The following is a 15718-nucleotide window of genomic DNA, read 5'->3' as shown; positions in this document are numbered from 1 at the left end:
GCAACCTCTGCCTCCTGGGTTCAGGCAATTCTCCTGCCTCAGCCTCCTGAGTAGCTGGGATTACAGGCACACGCCACCATGCCCAGCTAATTTTTTGTATTTTTAGTAGAGACAGGGTTTCACCATGTTGACCAGGATGGTCTCGATCTCTTGACCTCGTGATCCACCCGCCTCTGCCTCCCAAAGTGCTGGGATTACAGGCTTGAGCCACCGCGCCCGGCCTTTACCTTTCTTTTTGTGCTCTTATAGATCATTTCGATTTTTTTCTTTACCAAGTGATTCTTGTAATTGTTTAAAAATAGTTTAATAAAAATCAACTATGGCATAATTCATATAGTCATGCCCTATATAGCAGTTAAAAAGAAATGAGGTAGGGCTAGATATACTAATATATGGAAAAATGCCCACAATGTATCTGTAAGTGAAAAAAGCTAATTGCAAGGAAGGAAAATGTATGGGTTTCTGGCTGGGCGCAGTGGCTCACACCTGCAATCCCAACACTCTTGGAGGCTGAGGCAGGAGGATCACCTGAGGTCAGAAGTTCAAGACAAGCCTGGCCAACATGGTGAAACCGTCTCCACTAAAAATACAAAAATTAGCCAGGCGTGATGGCGCATGCCTGTAATCCCAGCTATCTGGGAGGCTGAGGCAGGAGAACTGCTTGAACCCAGGAGGTGGAGGCTGCAGTGAGCCAAGAGCACACCACTGCATTCCAACCTGGGCAACTGAGCAACACTCTGTCTCGATAAATAAATAATAAAATAAAATGTATGGGTTTCAATGTCTGTGTGTTTTGTGTCTACCTGTGCTAGTAAATACCTGGGCATGTTTGCATATATGTGTGTTTATGAATACGTTAAATAGTTACTTGTGTATGCATAAAAAGCATCCAGAAGGTTCACATGAAAATATTTACAATGCTGGCTTCTGTTGAGTGAAAATAGGGGGACAAGTGACATGCCTGGGTGAAAAATGGAAAATATAAACTCTATATATCTTGAGAAAAAGCATTTTTGAGAAAATAAATTATCAAATTGTTAGCTTAAAAATTACTAGTTTATTTACTAGGATGTTAACAGCAGTTTACTATGTAAACTTACCTTGAAGGGTTCCAAGAAATACAACTACAGCTTAGCTTACATGAGATCTCATGCTGCAAAGACCACTGGCTGAGATTCATAACATCTGGTGCCTCATATATTCTTACTATACCATCCGCTGAACAGGTTGCTAACATAAGACCCATGTGCTTGGGAGCAAACTTCACATCAGTAACAGATGTTCTGCTATCCACCAGAGTTGTCCTTTTAACCTAAAAAAAATAATTAAATTACAAAAAGAAAGCATGGTAGAGTGGAAAAGACACATACACTTTGGAAACACACAGAACCTCCTCTGTCATTCACTAGGTATATAAGCTTGGATACATGTCTATGCCACAATTTCCTACAAGCACATGGCAAAATACCATATACACAGCTGGCAACCACTAACAAATTAGTGAGCCAAAATTAATTACTCCCTTTAATACAAAAAAAAAAAAAAAACTACCTCTGAAAGCCTAACTTTATCATATAAGTAATCTCTCTTAAGCAGACGTCACAAAAACCAGAAACCGTTAAAATTTTCGGACAAGTAGTTTCGTCATACAAAGCATGCTGCAAGCATTAGATCCTTTAAATAGAAAATGAGCCAGGCACAATGGCTCACACCTGTAATCCCAAAACTTTGGGAAACCAAGGCAGGCAGATTGCTTGAGCTCAGGAGTTCAAGACCAGCCTGGGTAACATGACAAGATACCGTCTCTACTAAAAATACAAAAAAAATTGCCAGGTATGGTGGTGCACACCTGTAGTCCCAGCTATTCCAGAGGCTCAGGTGGGAGGATCACTTGAGTCAGTGGGGCAAGTTACAGCGAGCCAAGATTGTGCCACTGCACTCCAGCCTGGGCGACAGAACAAGACCCTGTCTCAAAAGGAGAAAAAAAAGGCCGGGCGCGGTGGCTCAAGCCTGTAATCCCAGCACTTTGGGAGGCTGAGGTGGGTGGATCACAAGGTCAAGAGATCGAGACCATCCTGGTCAACATGGTGAAACCCCGTCTCTACTAAAACTTCAAAAAATTAGCTGGGCATGGTGGCGCGTGCCTGTAGTCCCAGCTACTCAGGAGGCTGAGGCAGGAGAATTGCCTGAACTCAGGAGGCGGAGGTTGCGGTGAGCCGAGATCGCGCCATTGCACTGCAGCCTGGGTAACAAGAGCGAAACTCCGTCTCAATAAAAAAAAAAAAAAAAAAAAAGGAGAAAAAAAGCCAGTAAATGGAAGGCATGCAATTTCTTCTCTCAAGTTTCTTTTAATCCCATTTGGACCACTATTACTCATTTTTTTTTTTCCTTTGGGACAGGGTCTTGCTCTGTCACCCAGGCTGGAATACAGTACCATGGATCATGGCTCACTGGCAGCCTTGAACTTCTGGGCTCAAGTGATCCTCTTGCCTCAGCTTTCCCAATGACTGTAACTACAGGCACCTGCCACCATGCCCAGCTAATTTTTCTTTTTTTTTTTTTTTTTTGGGACGGAGTTTCACTCTTGTTACCCAGGCTGGAGTGCAATGGCGCGATCTCGGCTCACCGCAACCTCCGCCTCCTGGGTTCGGGCAATTCTCCTGCCTCAGCCTCCTGAGTAACTGGGATTACAGGCATGCGCCACCATGCCCAGCTAATTTTTTGTATTTTTAGTAGAGACGGGGTTTCACCACGTTGACCAGGATGGTCTCGATCTCTTGACCTCGTGATCCACCCGCCTCAGCCTCCCAAAGTGCTGGGATTACAGGCTTGAGCCACCACGCCCGGCTATTTTTCTTATTTTTTTAGAGATGGGGGGGGTCTCACTATGCTGCCCAGACTGGTCTCGAACTCCTGGCCTCAAACAATCCTCCCACCTCAGCCTCTCAAGTTGCTGGGATTACAGGTGTTGAGCCCACTGTGCCCAGCTACCATGCACTTTTAAATAAAGGCATTTAACAGAGGCCAAAAGAGTGGTAGAAAACAAGCATCATGGTCACTATAAAATTCCAACACCACATTTATAGCTATCTTCTGGCACCTAACTTAACATGAAACTTAAACTTAAAACATCAATAAGGCCAGGCACAGTGGCTTCATGCCTGTAATCCCGGCACTTTGGGAGGCTTAGGTGGGTGATCACTTGAGGTCAGGAGTTGAAGACCAGCATGGCCAACATGGTGAAACCCCATCTCTACTAAAAATATAAAAATTAGCCAAGTGCAGTGGCAGGCACCTGCAATCCCTACTACGTAGGAGACTAAGGCAGGAGAATAGCTTGAACATGGGAGGCGGAGGCTGCAATGGGCCAAGATCAGGCCACTGCACTCCAGCCTGGTGAGAGTGAGACTTTGTCTCAAAGAAAAAAAAATCAATAAAGTTTAGAAATCAATAGATTACTGTCTATGGTTACCAAAATGCTTCTTAAAGAGTCTCAATATTAAAAGGATAATATTACATAAACTTCAAAGATAACATCTTAAGCAAACTTTTGTCTACAGACACCACTGAATAATATAAACACAAATGTTGAGAAAATAAATGCATTCGTTACAGTAGGTAGTCAGACATGAGGAGGGCAGCAAAGGACCCCACCCCACCAGGAAAGACAGGTGACCATCAGGTGATGGTCAAGGAGTTGTTTAACTTTCTCTCTAAAATAATCATTGGTCGCAGCAGCACCAGGGAAATGCAGTCTCCCAACAGATATTATCACCTGAAACTGGTGATCAGCAGCTTCCTGATAAGATCTCAGGAGTTGGATGAGTGGGCTCAAGCATGTGCACTAAAAGGCAAAATGGTGGAGTTTAACTGGTCTATGACCTTCTACAAACATTCTGTTAAGCAAAAAACACCTCAAGTGAGCATGTGCACAACTCCAGTAAATACACTGCGCTTGCGGCCCCTCCCAAGCACCAACGGGCCCCTGCACATGCAGACTGTCCACCCCAAGGGAAGAATCAGAGAAGAGACGCAACCCCTGGGAAGCATGCCAACGTGTAACGACCCAAGTCAAAAGTTAAATCGTGCATTTGGCTCTCTCAAGTCACCCACTTGGTCTTCTTCCAAGTATATTTTACTTCCTTTCATTTCTACTCTAAAATTTTTTAACAAATTTCCACCTCCAGCTCTAAAATTTGCCTTAGTTTCTTACTCTGCCTATGCCCCTTGATGGAATTATTTCTTCTGAGGAAGCAAGAAATGAGGTTGCTGCAGACCTACACAGATTCACCACTGCTAATACATTAATGGTGACTAAATACAAATAAATATCTTGAAGATCGAAGAAAAATCCTTCTTATGCCACCCCCAAATCTCACCTATAGTATACTGAACTGACACACCTCAGACTTAATGCCAACAAAATCCTTTCTAATTCTATAAATCCCCATTCTCTCTTCCCCATAAGCAGCTTGCCTTAGAGAAGCCCTAGTGCAAAGACAATCAGACATACTCCTCCCCCTAGAAGAGTCGTAAAACAGTCTGAATAGCCATTCAAGCTACAAAGCTAACATAATTTAAACAGTGTGCTATTGAGACAAGGAGACATACAGGCCAATAGTAACAAAATGGTAACAAAAGAGTCCAAAAATCAATCCTCCATATATAGAGCCAACTAATTTTCAACAAATGTCAAGACCATTAAACAAAACTTTCAACAAATGTCAAGACCATTCAATAGTCTTTTCAATAAATGGTGCTGGGAAAACTAGATTTCAGCACCCTACCATTTTTTAGTGACCGAAATAAATAATTTTTATCAGGTCCTTGCTTGCTTGCACATGTTAACCACTCACTTTTTGTTGAATATCCCTTGTTGCCACAATATAATGATAAACTGTTGTACTGCTTCTTTGTCAAGCAGGAGGAGATAACTTCAGGGTCATGTAAAGAAAAATGTTGGCAGAAGAAATGAATGGCTTTAAGGACATTGTGACTAGCTGCTTACACCCAGATGTCTGGTTGCTCAAGGCATTACCTGAGACTAAAAAAACACAGATTTTTTTAGATTCTCTGAAACTCCCCCTCCCTTACTCTCTAGTTACATAAAACTACCCGCTGCTTCCTTTTGTTAAGACAGATTTGAGAGATCTTGTCCCCCTCCCACCTTCCTGTTTTAGCCAAATCGAATAAACCTTTCTCTATCTCCAAGTAATGGTGACTCAGTATTTGGTCTCAGCTACACACTGTGGATACAAGCCTGAATTCAGGATCCTACAACAATATTAGAAGAAAACACTGGGGGAAATCTTCACAACACTGGATTTGGCAATGCTTTCCTGAATATAACACCAAAAGCATGGGAAACAAAAGAAAAAAACAGATAAACTGGACTTCAAAATGTTTAAATTTTGTGCATCAAAGAATACTATCAAGAGTGAAAAAGACAGGTCACAGAATGGGAGAAAATATTTGCAAATCATTTACAGGTTGTACATAACAAATCCAAAAACCTGAAATCTGAAATGCTCCAAAATCCAAAACTTTTTGAGCATTGGCATGATGCTAAAACAAAATGATTACTGGAGCATTCTGGATTTCGATTTTTAGATTTAGAATGTTTAACTGGGGCTGGGCACAGTGGCTCACACCTGTAATCCCAGCACTTTGGGGGGCCAAGGTGGAGGATCACTTGAACCCAGGAGTTCAAGACCAGCCTGGGCAACACAGTGAGACTTTGTCTCTATTAAGTAGATAAATAGGAGAACGCTTAACTGGTAAGTATAAATACAAATATTCCAAAATCCAAAATCCGAAGTCTGAAACATTTCTGGAACCAAGCATTCTGGATAAATAATACTCAACCTATACCTGGATAAGGGATTAATATCCAGAATATATAAAGAATTCCTACAACAACAAAAATACTCAATAAAAAAATGGGCAAAGGATATGAATAGTATTTTCATATTCATATCATTTTGAATATGAATTCAAAGGAAGACATACAATTGGCCAATAAGCACATGAAAAGGTGCTCAACATCAGTAATCATTAGAGAAATGCAAATCAGAACCACAATGGAGATACCACTTCACAACAGTCACAACAGTAGGATGGCTACAATAAAAAAGCACAATAACAAGTGCTGATGAAGATGTGGAAAAACTGGAATCCTTGAGCACTGCTGGTAGTAATGTAAAATGGTGTAGCTGCTATGGAAAAGTTTGACAGTTCCCAAAAATGTTAAACATAGAACTACCACAAGAGCCAGTAATTCTACTCCTAGGTATATATCCAAAAGAATCGAAAGCAGTCTCAAACATTTATCTGTACAGCAATGCTCACAGTAATATTATTCATAATAGCCTCAAAGTGGAAACAACCCAAGGGTCCATCTACAAATGAATGGATAAACAAAATGTAGTATACACGCACAAAAATATTACCCAGCCATAAAAAGGAATAAATATATGCTACAACATGGACAGACCTTGAAAACATTTTAATGAAATAAACCAGCCACAAATGTACAAATACTGTGATTCCCTGTATACCCAGTACCTACAGTAGTCAAATTTATAGACAGACAGTTGAATGGAGGTAGAAGGAGGAGGAAGGGGGAGGCATTCTTTAACAATATGGAGTTTATGTTGGCAATGATGAACAGTTTGAGGTATAGAGAATAGTGATGGGTACACAGCACTGTGAATGTAATTAATTCCACTGAATTGTACCACTTACGAATAGTTAAAATGGGCAGGGCATGGTGGCCCACGCCTGTAATCCCAGCACTTTGGGAGGTCAAGGTGGGCGGACCATTTGAAGTCAGGAGTTTGTGACCAGCCTGACCAATATGGTGAAACCTCGTCTCCTTCTAAAAATACAAAAAAATTAGCCCGCCATGGTGGCACATGGCTGTAGTCCCAGCTACTCAAGAGGCTGAGGCAGGAGAATCACTTGAACCCCGGAGGCAGAGGATGCAGTGAGCCGAGATCGTACCACTGTACTCCGGCCTGGGTGACAGAACAAGGCTCAATCTCAAAAAAAAAAAAAAAAAAAAGTTATGATGACTGTTATATGTTTCACATTATTTTGCCATAATAAAAAATTGCATCATGGCCAGCATAGTGGCTCACACATATAATCCCAGCACTATGGGAGGCGGAGGCAGGAGGATTACTTGAGTCCAGGAGTTTAAGGCCAGCCTGGGCAACATGGTGAAACCCCATCTCTACAAAATAAAAAAATTAGCCAGGCATGTAGGTGCATGCCTATGGTCCCAGCTACTTGGAGGGCTAAGGTGGGAGGATTGCTTGAGTCCAGGAGGTTGAGGCTGTAATGAACTGTGATTGGCTGTATTGCAGTATCATGCATTAGGGAGGGCAGGTGAGGGGTGATAGGACTAGAGAAAAAAATACTGTCCTTGTAAAGGAATGGAGTTACATCTGGAAGGATACACAAAAACCTGTATGTACTACCTCTAGCGAGAGAACCCCACAGCAAGGGAAATGGAGGACACTCCCACTGCATACTCCCTTTTGTTTCTTTTGAATTTTATACCAGGTGCATGATTATTTATTACAAAAAACAAATCATAAAGCTGGGGGTGAAAAGCCTGCAGATGATAATACCTTCATGTGAAAATGCTGGAAAGGGTCTTAAATATAATCTAGTTCAGTTTTTCACTTTATAGGTGAGGACGTTCAACAGCACACAGATTATTTTATGTTCTTGCCCAAATTCAAATATCTAATCAGGCAAAAAGAGTGGTAAAAGCAGATGCAGATAAAGGAGAGTATATTTTCTAAGAAAATAAAAATAACCACAAAATAAAAGAAACACTTTTTAAGGAATTACATTAACCCTTAATAGTTTAAATTTAAAAAAAAAAAAAAAAAGAATTTTAGCGTTAGACACAGTGGCTCATGCAGCAACTCAGAGGCTGAGGTGGGGCCAGGAGTTTGAGATTGCAGTGAGCAAGCGTATGTTAAAATCATATATGACTATGATATAAAATATACTAACAGGTAAAATTATATAAATGCAAATAGTCTGGAGGCATCATAAAAGTCATAAACAATGCAATGGTGCTCCTATTGCTTCAAACCCAACTTAAAATGAAATGAACAAGTAAGAAAAAAACATGGAAGAAAGAACTTTAGAACTGGTAACAATAGAGGGGAGTGGTAATATTTTACCCATTATCTGAGATAGTCTTGGGACTAATGCTCCTTGGCTGCTCATGTCTTCCCGGCCCTCAGAATACTAACAAATGTCTCACCCAGTGGCTCTGTCCTCGCAGTTTATCATTTGATTCTCCTACTATTTCTTCCCATACAGCAGCTGTTCGGTCAAATGAACAAGAAGCCAACACCTGTCCAAATTCAGGATGGGCCCATGTTACACGCCATACAGATCCACTATGTGTCTAGGGAATCAAAAAGAAAAAAAAAGAGCAAATATTCATTATCCCAGGGCTTTTATTCCCTAAAAACTTAGTTTATTCATATTTCATAAATACTGGTTTTATATGAGGAAACAGAATATAATTTTACTTCTATAAGAGGAGAAAACTGATCAATATAACATGAAAATAAAACATTAAATTCCAGAATGTTTTAACCTTTAGAAAACATTCTATATTTAGCATTGTGGCCCTTCTGGAGGTCCAGTTCTTCTGACATTTTACTAATAAAGAAAAATCTAGCCAGATAAAGTTGATTACTTCCAGTGTTGATCATTGGGAGACTTGCTTCAGAGCTTAGCGTAACTAACGTTTGAAACAAAGGTTCTACATGTCCACCATCTTACTTGCAAATGCTTTTTACAGGAAATACGCACCTAACAAAATAAATAACATTAGATTTATTTGCTCCAAAATCCATAGAGACAGAAAGTAGATTAGTGGTTACCAGGGGCTGGGACAGAGGAAACAAGAGGTGACTGCTAAACGAATACAGGGTTTCCTTTAGAGGCAGTAAACAATGTTCTGAAACTAGAAGTGGTGGTGGTTGCCAATTTAATGAATAGACTCAAAAATCACTAAATTGTATACTTTAAATGGGTGCACATTATCACATTATGATATGTAAATTATAGCTCAATTTAAAAAATACTTTTTTTTCTGACACAGAGTCCCACTCTGTCACCCAGGCTGGAATGCAGTGGCACTATCTCGTCTCACTGTAACCTCCGCCTCCCAGGTTTAAGTAATTCTCCATCTCAGCCTCCCGAGTAGCTGGAATTACAGGCATGGTCCACTACACCCAGTTCATTTTTTGTATTTTTAGCAGAGATCAGGTTTCACCACCTTGGCCAGGCTGGTCTTGAACTCCTGACCTTGTGATCCACCCACTTCAACCTCCCAAAGTGCTGAGATTACAGGTGTGAGCCACCGCGATCAGCCAAATTAAAAAAAAAGTTTTTTAAACTTGCTTCAACCAGGCATAGTGGCTCATGCCTGTATTCTCAGCACTTTGAGTGGCTGAAGTGGACAGACTGCTTGAGCCAAGGGGTTCAAGACCAATCTGGGCAATATGGCAAAACCCCATCTCTACAAAAAATAAGCTAGGCGTGGTGGTATGCACTTGGGGTCCTAGATGCTTGGGAGGCTAAGGTGGGAGGATCACTTGAGCCTGTAAGGTTGAGGCTGCAGCGAGCCAAGATTACGCCACTGTACTCCAGACTGGGTGACAAAGAAGGACCTTGTCTCCAAAAGAAAAAAAAAAAAAAGTATTTGCTTCAAAAGTCTAACAATATTTAGAGATAGAAGCAATAAAATGCTTAAATGATTTTAACTGGCAATACAAATAGACTATTGTAGGAAGAATAAACATAGGGAAGCCCAAATCCTTATACCCCTTATGTTGGCCGAGGGGGGAAGGCGAGGAGGGTGGAGAAGGGATACAAAGGTCTTAAAGCATTGTACTATCAAAAGAATTTGCAAGGTGCTTCTCAGGAAAAATACTGCATAATAACAAACAACATTCAGAAAATGTGTTTCACACTGTATAGCTAACATTTTTTACATTCAACAACACAAAAATAGTTTACCCAATCACTTCTACATGACAACAATATCACCAACTAATGGTACATTTTGCACCCTTATTTTTTAATTTGTTTTGTCCAGTCTTTTCTATGCCATCTTCAATTCCTACTTACACAGGGCTACAAAGTTAAAAATGCACACTAAGGCAGATAAGTTGTATTATATTTACAGTAAAATGCAATCTAAAGAATAAGGTTTGCCCAAAGATGCTCATCACAATAAAATGGAAACTTAAATATCCATTAGTTAAGCAAAATGGTGTATTTACTGGCCGTTAATAAAAAGCCGTTATATAGAACAGTACATATGAAATATGTTAGACTTAAAAGCAAGAGATAAGGGTTTCCTTTTGGAATGATAAAAATGTTTTAAACTAGAAAGAGGTGGTAGTTGCACAACACTGTAAATGAAGTAAATGCCACTTAATTATTTACTTTAAAATTATTAATTTTATGATACGTGAATCTCGCCTCAAAGGGCGGGGGGGAACGTGAATAGACCTTTCACAAAAGAGATATGAATGGCAAATAAGCATATGAAACAATAATCAACATGAGGTATGAAGAAAATACAAATCAAAATCCAATTATCTTGTAGTCACTTCTCAACTACTAAAATGGCTATAATAAAAAAGACAGATATTATCAAGTATAGGTGAGGATGTAGAGAAACTGGAACCGCACACATGGCTGGTGGGCACAGCCACTTTGGAAGTTTAGCAGTTTCTTAGAAAGCTAAGTATGTATAACCCATCAATTCCACTCCTAGGCATCTATCCAAAAGAAATGAAAATATATGTCCACAGAAACTTACGTGGCTTCACATTACTCATAACAGCCAAAAACTAGAAACAACTCAAATGTCCATCAGCTGGTGAATAGACAAAATGTGGCGATATATATACAATGGACTACTCAGTAGTATAAAGGAACAAACTGACACAAGACACAATATGGATGAATCTCAAAACATGCAAAGGGAAAGTGGCCAGACACAAAGGACAATGTATTTCAAAATTCCATTTCTATGAAATTTCTAAAAAGGATAAACCAGGCTGGGCACGGTGGCTCATGCCTGTAATCCCAGCACTTTCAGACGCCAAAGAGGGTAGATCACTTGAGGCTAGGCGTTCGAGACCGGCCTGCCCAACATGGTGAAACTCTGTCTCTACTAAAAATACAAAAATTAGACAGAAGTGGTGGCAGGTGCCTGTAATTTCAGCTATTCAGGAGGCTGAGTCAGGAGAATTGCTTGAATCCAGAAGGCAGGGATTGCAGTGAGCCAACACTGCACCACTGCACTCCAGCCTGGGCAACAAAGCAAGCCTCCAGCAAAGAAAAGAAAAAGAAAAACCTATGGAGACAGAAAATGGATCAAGCCTGGGACTTGTAGTGGGAATAGGACACAAAGGAATTTCTGAGTTTGAGAGAAATGTTCTAAAAATTGATTACAGTGATGAGTACACAACTATGTAAGTTTACTAAAACTCACTGAATCGTACATTTAAAATTGATGACTTTTAAGGTACGAAAATTTTTACTTGGCGGGGCGTGCTGTCTCATGCCTGTAATCCCGGCACTCTGGGAGACTGAGGCAGGTGGATCATCTAAGGTCAGGAGTTTGCAACCAGGCTGGTAACATGGCAAAGCCCCCTCTCTACTAAAAATGCAAAAATTGGCTGGGCGTCATAGTGTATGCCTATAGTCCCAGCTACTCAGGAGTCTGAGGCAGGAAAATCACTTGAATCCAGGAGGCAGAGGTTGTAGTGAGCCGAGATCATGCCACTGCACTCCTGCCTGGGCAACAGAGCAAGACTCCGTCTCAAAAAAAGCAAAATAAAGGAGAAAACTATGTATGAAACATCACAACTATTAAAATATGTAATGGAAAAAAGAATATTCTGAATTACAATTATGTTAGAATGCTACAAAATTACAGATTTTCTTACTCAAATTCTGAGACACACACTTGTTACTTTAATAGTGAAAAACAGTAAAGTGTCTTTCCAGGAAAAGAACTACTGTATAAATGTTATAGTTTCCTCAAAACAATTCATTGATAACTATGAAACAAACAGTAAATATTTATGTATTTTTAATAACTATAAAAATAAATACTAACCTTCCAGCTAGCAGTACAATGCCAATCACCACTTTCACTTTTATCCCAGACCTATAAGAAAATAAAAGGCAGATATTTTATACAAGAATTCTTACAAATTTATACAAAAACCATAAGACCGAATCAGTGTATGAGCAAAGGGGTGAACATATAATTCACAAAAGGATACAAACAGTAAGTAAACATTCATTCATTCAATTAAATATTTATTGAGAGGCCGGGTGTGATGGCTCTTGCCTGTAATCCCAGCACTTCGGGAGGCCAAGGCAGGCAATCGCCTGAGGTCAGGAGTTCAAGACCATCCTGGCCAACATGGCGAAACCCCATCTCTACTAAAAATACAAAAATTAGCTTGGCATGGTGGCACGCACCTGTACTCCCAGCTACTGGGGAGGCTGAGGCAAGAGAATCACTTGAACCCAGGAGGCAGACGTTGAAGTGAGTCAAGGTCACACCATTGCACTCCAGCCTGGGCGACAGAGTGAGACCGTTCTCAAAAAATACATATTTATTGAGAACCTTGACTGTGTCAAGCACTGGGCCAACCACTGAGGGATTCAGGAAACTGAGCTCTAATAGGTAACAGAGACAATTAGTTACAGTCAAATCTCCTTATTCAAGGTAGTTATCTTCTACAGAGTCACCTCTACCACAGACACATTGCTCCTAGGGGAAATACAGGGTTAGGTTCCCGTGAGTCTCTGGCCGACATTTTTGTCAACCAATCAGTACGTGATGTGGTTTTATGTGTGTTTCTGTTTAAAGGTAACTTATTTAACACACAGTAATGCAAAAATCACTGCACTTTTAGATCATGAAAAACACCTGTTTACAGTACAAGCCAAAATAGAGTAACACCTGGTTTCACCTCCACAAGATATGTCTGTCCTGAGACTCAAGCTTTTCATCATTCTGCACACATGCACAAAGGACTGCAAAAGCAGTGTGGATACTGATTTGGGGGGTACAAGTAAATTTCAGAGAATAGACAAATTCAAAAAAAATACAGAATCTACAAACAACAGGCTCAACTGTACATGTAACAAATGACAAAGCAAAAATATTGAAACCAGGCATGGTGGTTCACACCTGTAGTCCCAGCTACTCAAGAGGCTGAGACAGGAGGGATTACTTTAGTCCTAGAGTTTGAGGCTATGATCACATCCATGAATAGCCATTGCACTCCAGCCTGGGCAACATAGCAAGACTCCTTCCCCAAACAAAAAATTGAACCTTATTACCCAGAAAAAATATAGAATACAGTAAGAAGGTGCCAATTGCACCTGTTAAAAATGTAACGAGGGCAATGACACTATCAAATCAATACTATCACTAGCAGTATAAAACGGTACGACCTGCAAGGTAGCAACTTGTCAATTCTCTTCAATAGCTTTTAAAATATTCACTAATTTCTCTTCTGAAATTAGCCTAAGAAAATCATTCAAAATACATAAAATGCTAATGAGAATTTTCAGTGCAACACTATTTCTGACAAGACATATATGTATTTACACATATTATACCATGATGATTTAAAACGTTAAAGGAAAACCAGAGGAAATCAAATATTAACAAAAATTATCAATGAGCCTATGAGTAATTTTTTCACTTTCTAAAAAGAAAAATATACTACTTGCTCAAATAAAATATACATACAAAGAAATAAATACATGGCTCCTACATTTAAAAAAAAAGTACTCTGGAATAAGTGGACATAACAGGGCTGGGCAAGGTGACTCACACCTGTAATCCCAGCACTCTGGTAGGCTGAGGTGAGAGGATCATTTGAGCCCAGGGGTTCAAAACCAGCCTGAGCAACATCACAAGATCCTGTCTCTACAAAAAAAAATTTTTTTAATTGGCCAGGCGTAGCGGTGTGTGCCTGCAGTCCCAGCTACTGGGGAGGCTGAGGTGGCAGGATCACTTGAACCTGAGAGGTTGAGGCTGCAACAAGCCAAGATCGTGCCACTGCACTCCAGTCTGGGTAACAGAGCCAGACCTCGTCTCAAAAAAAAAAAGAAAATATTATCCTAAGTAAAATAAACCAAATATAAAAGGATAAATATTCTATGATTCTACTTACCTGATGTACCTAGAACATGCAAATTCATAGAAAGCAGAGGAATAGAGGTTACCAGAGGATGGGGTGGAGGAAATCGGGTGCTCTCGGGTACAGTTTCAGTTTAGGATGATGAACAGGTTGTGGAGACGGACAGTGATGGTGCTGTGTAGCAATGTAAATGCTGTACTCAATGCCACTGAATTCTACACTTTAAAACGATTAACGTAGTTTATTACAACAAAAATAAACTTTTTAAAAAACCTAAACCTTTTAAGAATTGCAACACTATTTATAAAAAGTTTATCTTTGAGAGATCACTGGTATCAAACTCGAATGTGAAAAAGGAAAAACTGTCCTTTAGATTTTCAGTTACTCTGGAGTTGTCAAGAATCAAATAATCCGCACTCCAGCTTTCACTCATCCTGCAATACATCTGGGAGGTTTCTAAATCCCAAATAGCATCCCCACATTAGAAATTCTCTTTGTCGGAAGCGTCTACAGATGTTTACGAGAGCTTCAAGAAACAAACACTCCGAGTCCTAGGCAGCAGGCAGGGAAGTCACTGGATGTAAATGGTTTGTGTTTTCCTTTCTTGGCGAAACAAAGTGAGCTTCGGCTCGGAACCCACGAAGAAAACCATGCGCCCTGGTGAGAGAACACCGGCGGGGCACAACACTCAAGACAACGCCAGCCAAGCAAAGACTCCCACCAGGTCCCCGGGTGAACAGCACGGCAAGGCCCAAGACTCCCAGGCGGCCAGTGGGACGCCGGCGGGTTCCTGCCCGCATCCAGGGAAACCCGGCCGGTGCAAGCGCCCGGCGTCCCCTGCGGGCGGGAGCGCGCACGTGGTACCAGCTGCGCAGGCGCACGGGAGCGCGGCCCGCGAGTCCGCCGTGACCCCACAATGCGCGGGCGGGGAGGGCTTCCGCCGCATCCAGCCAGAGCTAACCCGCCACCCCAGAGCTTCCAGCTAAGTCAATGAAATCAAGTCATAGCCCCGTTTCCCCCGTCGCCCACCCCACTCTCCCCCCTTCCGGGCTCGGCCCCGCACGCAAGCGCCCCGCGCACCTTAACGCTCTGATCGCTGGAGCAGGTAGCCATCCGCCTCCCGTGGAAATCGAAAGAGACATCGTGGATGAGATCCTTGTGGTCGGCCGCGATGCTACGCGCCACAAACATGGTTTCCGCCGGGCCCGCGCCTCCGAAGAGGGCAGTGACGGCGGCAGCAGCGGCGGCGGCGGCGCGGGGCTCGCAGCCTAGCCAAACTTAGCCGCCCCGGCGCGCACGGCGCGTGCGGCCCACGCCCCCGCACCGCCCCTGCCCATTAATCCCCGCCCACACCCCCGGCCCGTCGTCCCGCGCCCTACCGCCTGTCCCTCAAGCCCCGCCCCACCCGCTGGCCCGTCAGGCCTCGCACCGCCCCCTGGCCCGTCAAGCCCCGCCTACCCCGACCCCCCCCCCAGCCCCGTGCCTCGCCCCGC

At 41.8% G+C, this 15718-nt stretch overlaps 1 protein-coding gene across 4 annotated transcripts in view; it reads right to left on the bottom strand.

Annotated features, from left to right (window-relative positions):
* Positions 1-15557, bottom strand: part of SEH1L (SEH1 like nucleoporin) — a 35347-nt gene extending 19790 nt beyond the window's left edge. For all 4 annotated transcript variants that reach the window (XM_032293460.1, XM_032293458.1, XM_032293461.1 and 1 more), the window contains exons 1-4: positions 15306-15557; positions 12176-12226; positions 8285-8431; positions 1101-1312 (exon numbers count right to left, since the gene is read on the bottom strand). In XM_032293460.1, the coding sequence (XP_032149351.1) occupies positions 1101-1312; positions 8285-8431; positions 12176-12226; positions 15306-15416 (521 nt within the window). In that variant the 5' untranslated portion in view covers positions 15417-15557. The remainder of the gene's footprint in view (positions 1-1100; positions 1313-8284; positions 8432-12175; positions 12227-15305) is intronic.
* Positions 15558-15718: the final 161 nt, after the last annotated feature.

This window comes from Sapajus apella, unplaced genomic scaffold, assembly GCF_009761245.1.
Source record: "Sapajus apella isolate SASKATOON/1434 unplaced genomic scaffold, GSC_monkey_1.0 scaffold29, whole genome shotgun sequence".
NCBI lineage: Eukaryota > Metazoa > Chordata > Mammalia > Primates > Cebidae > Sapajus > Sapajus apella.
The sequence above is the reverse complement of the archived record's forward strand: the minus strand, read 5'-3'. Positions and strand labels throughout refer to the sequence as shown.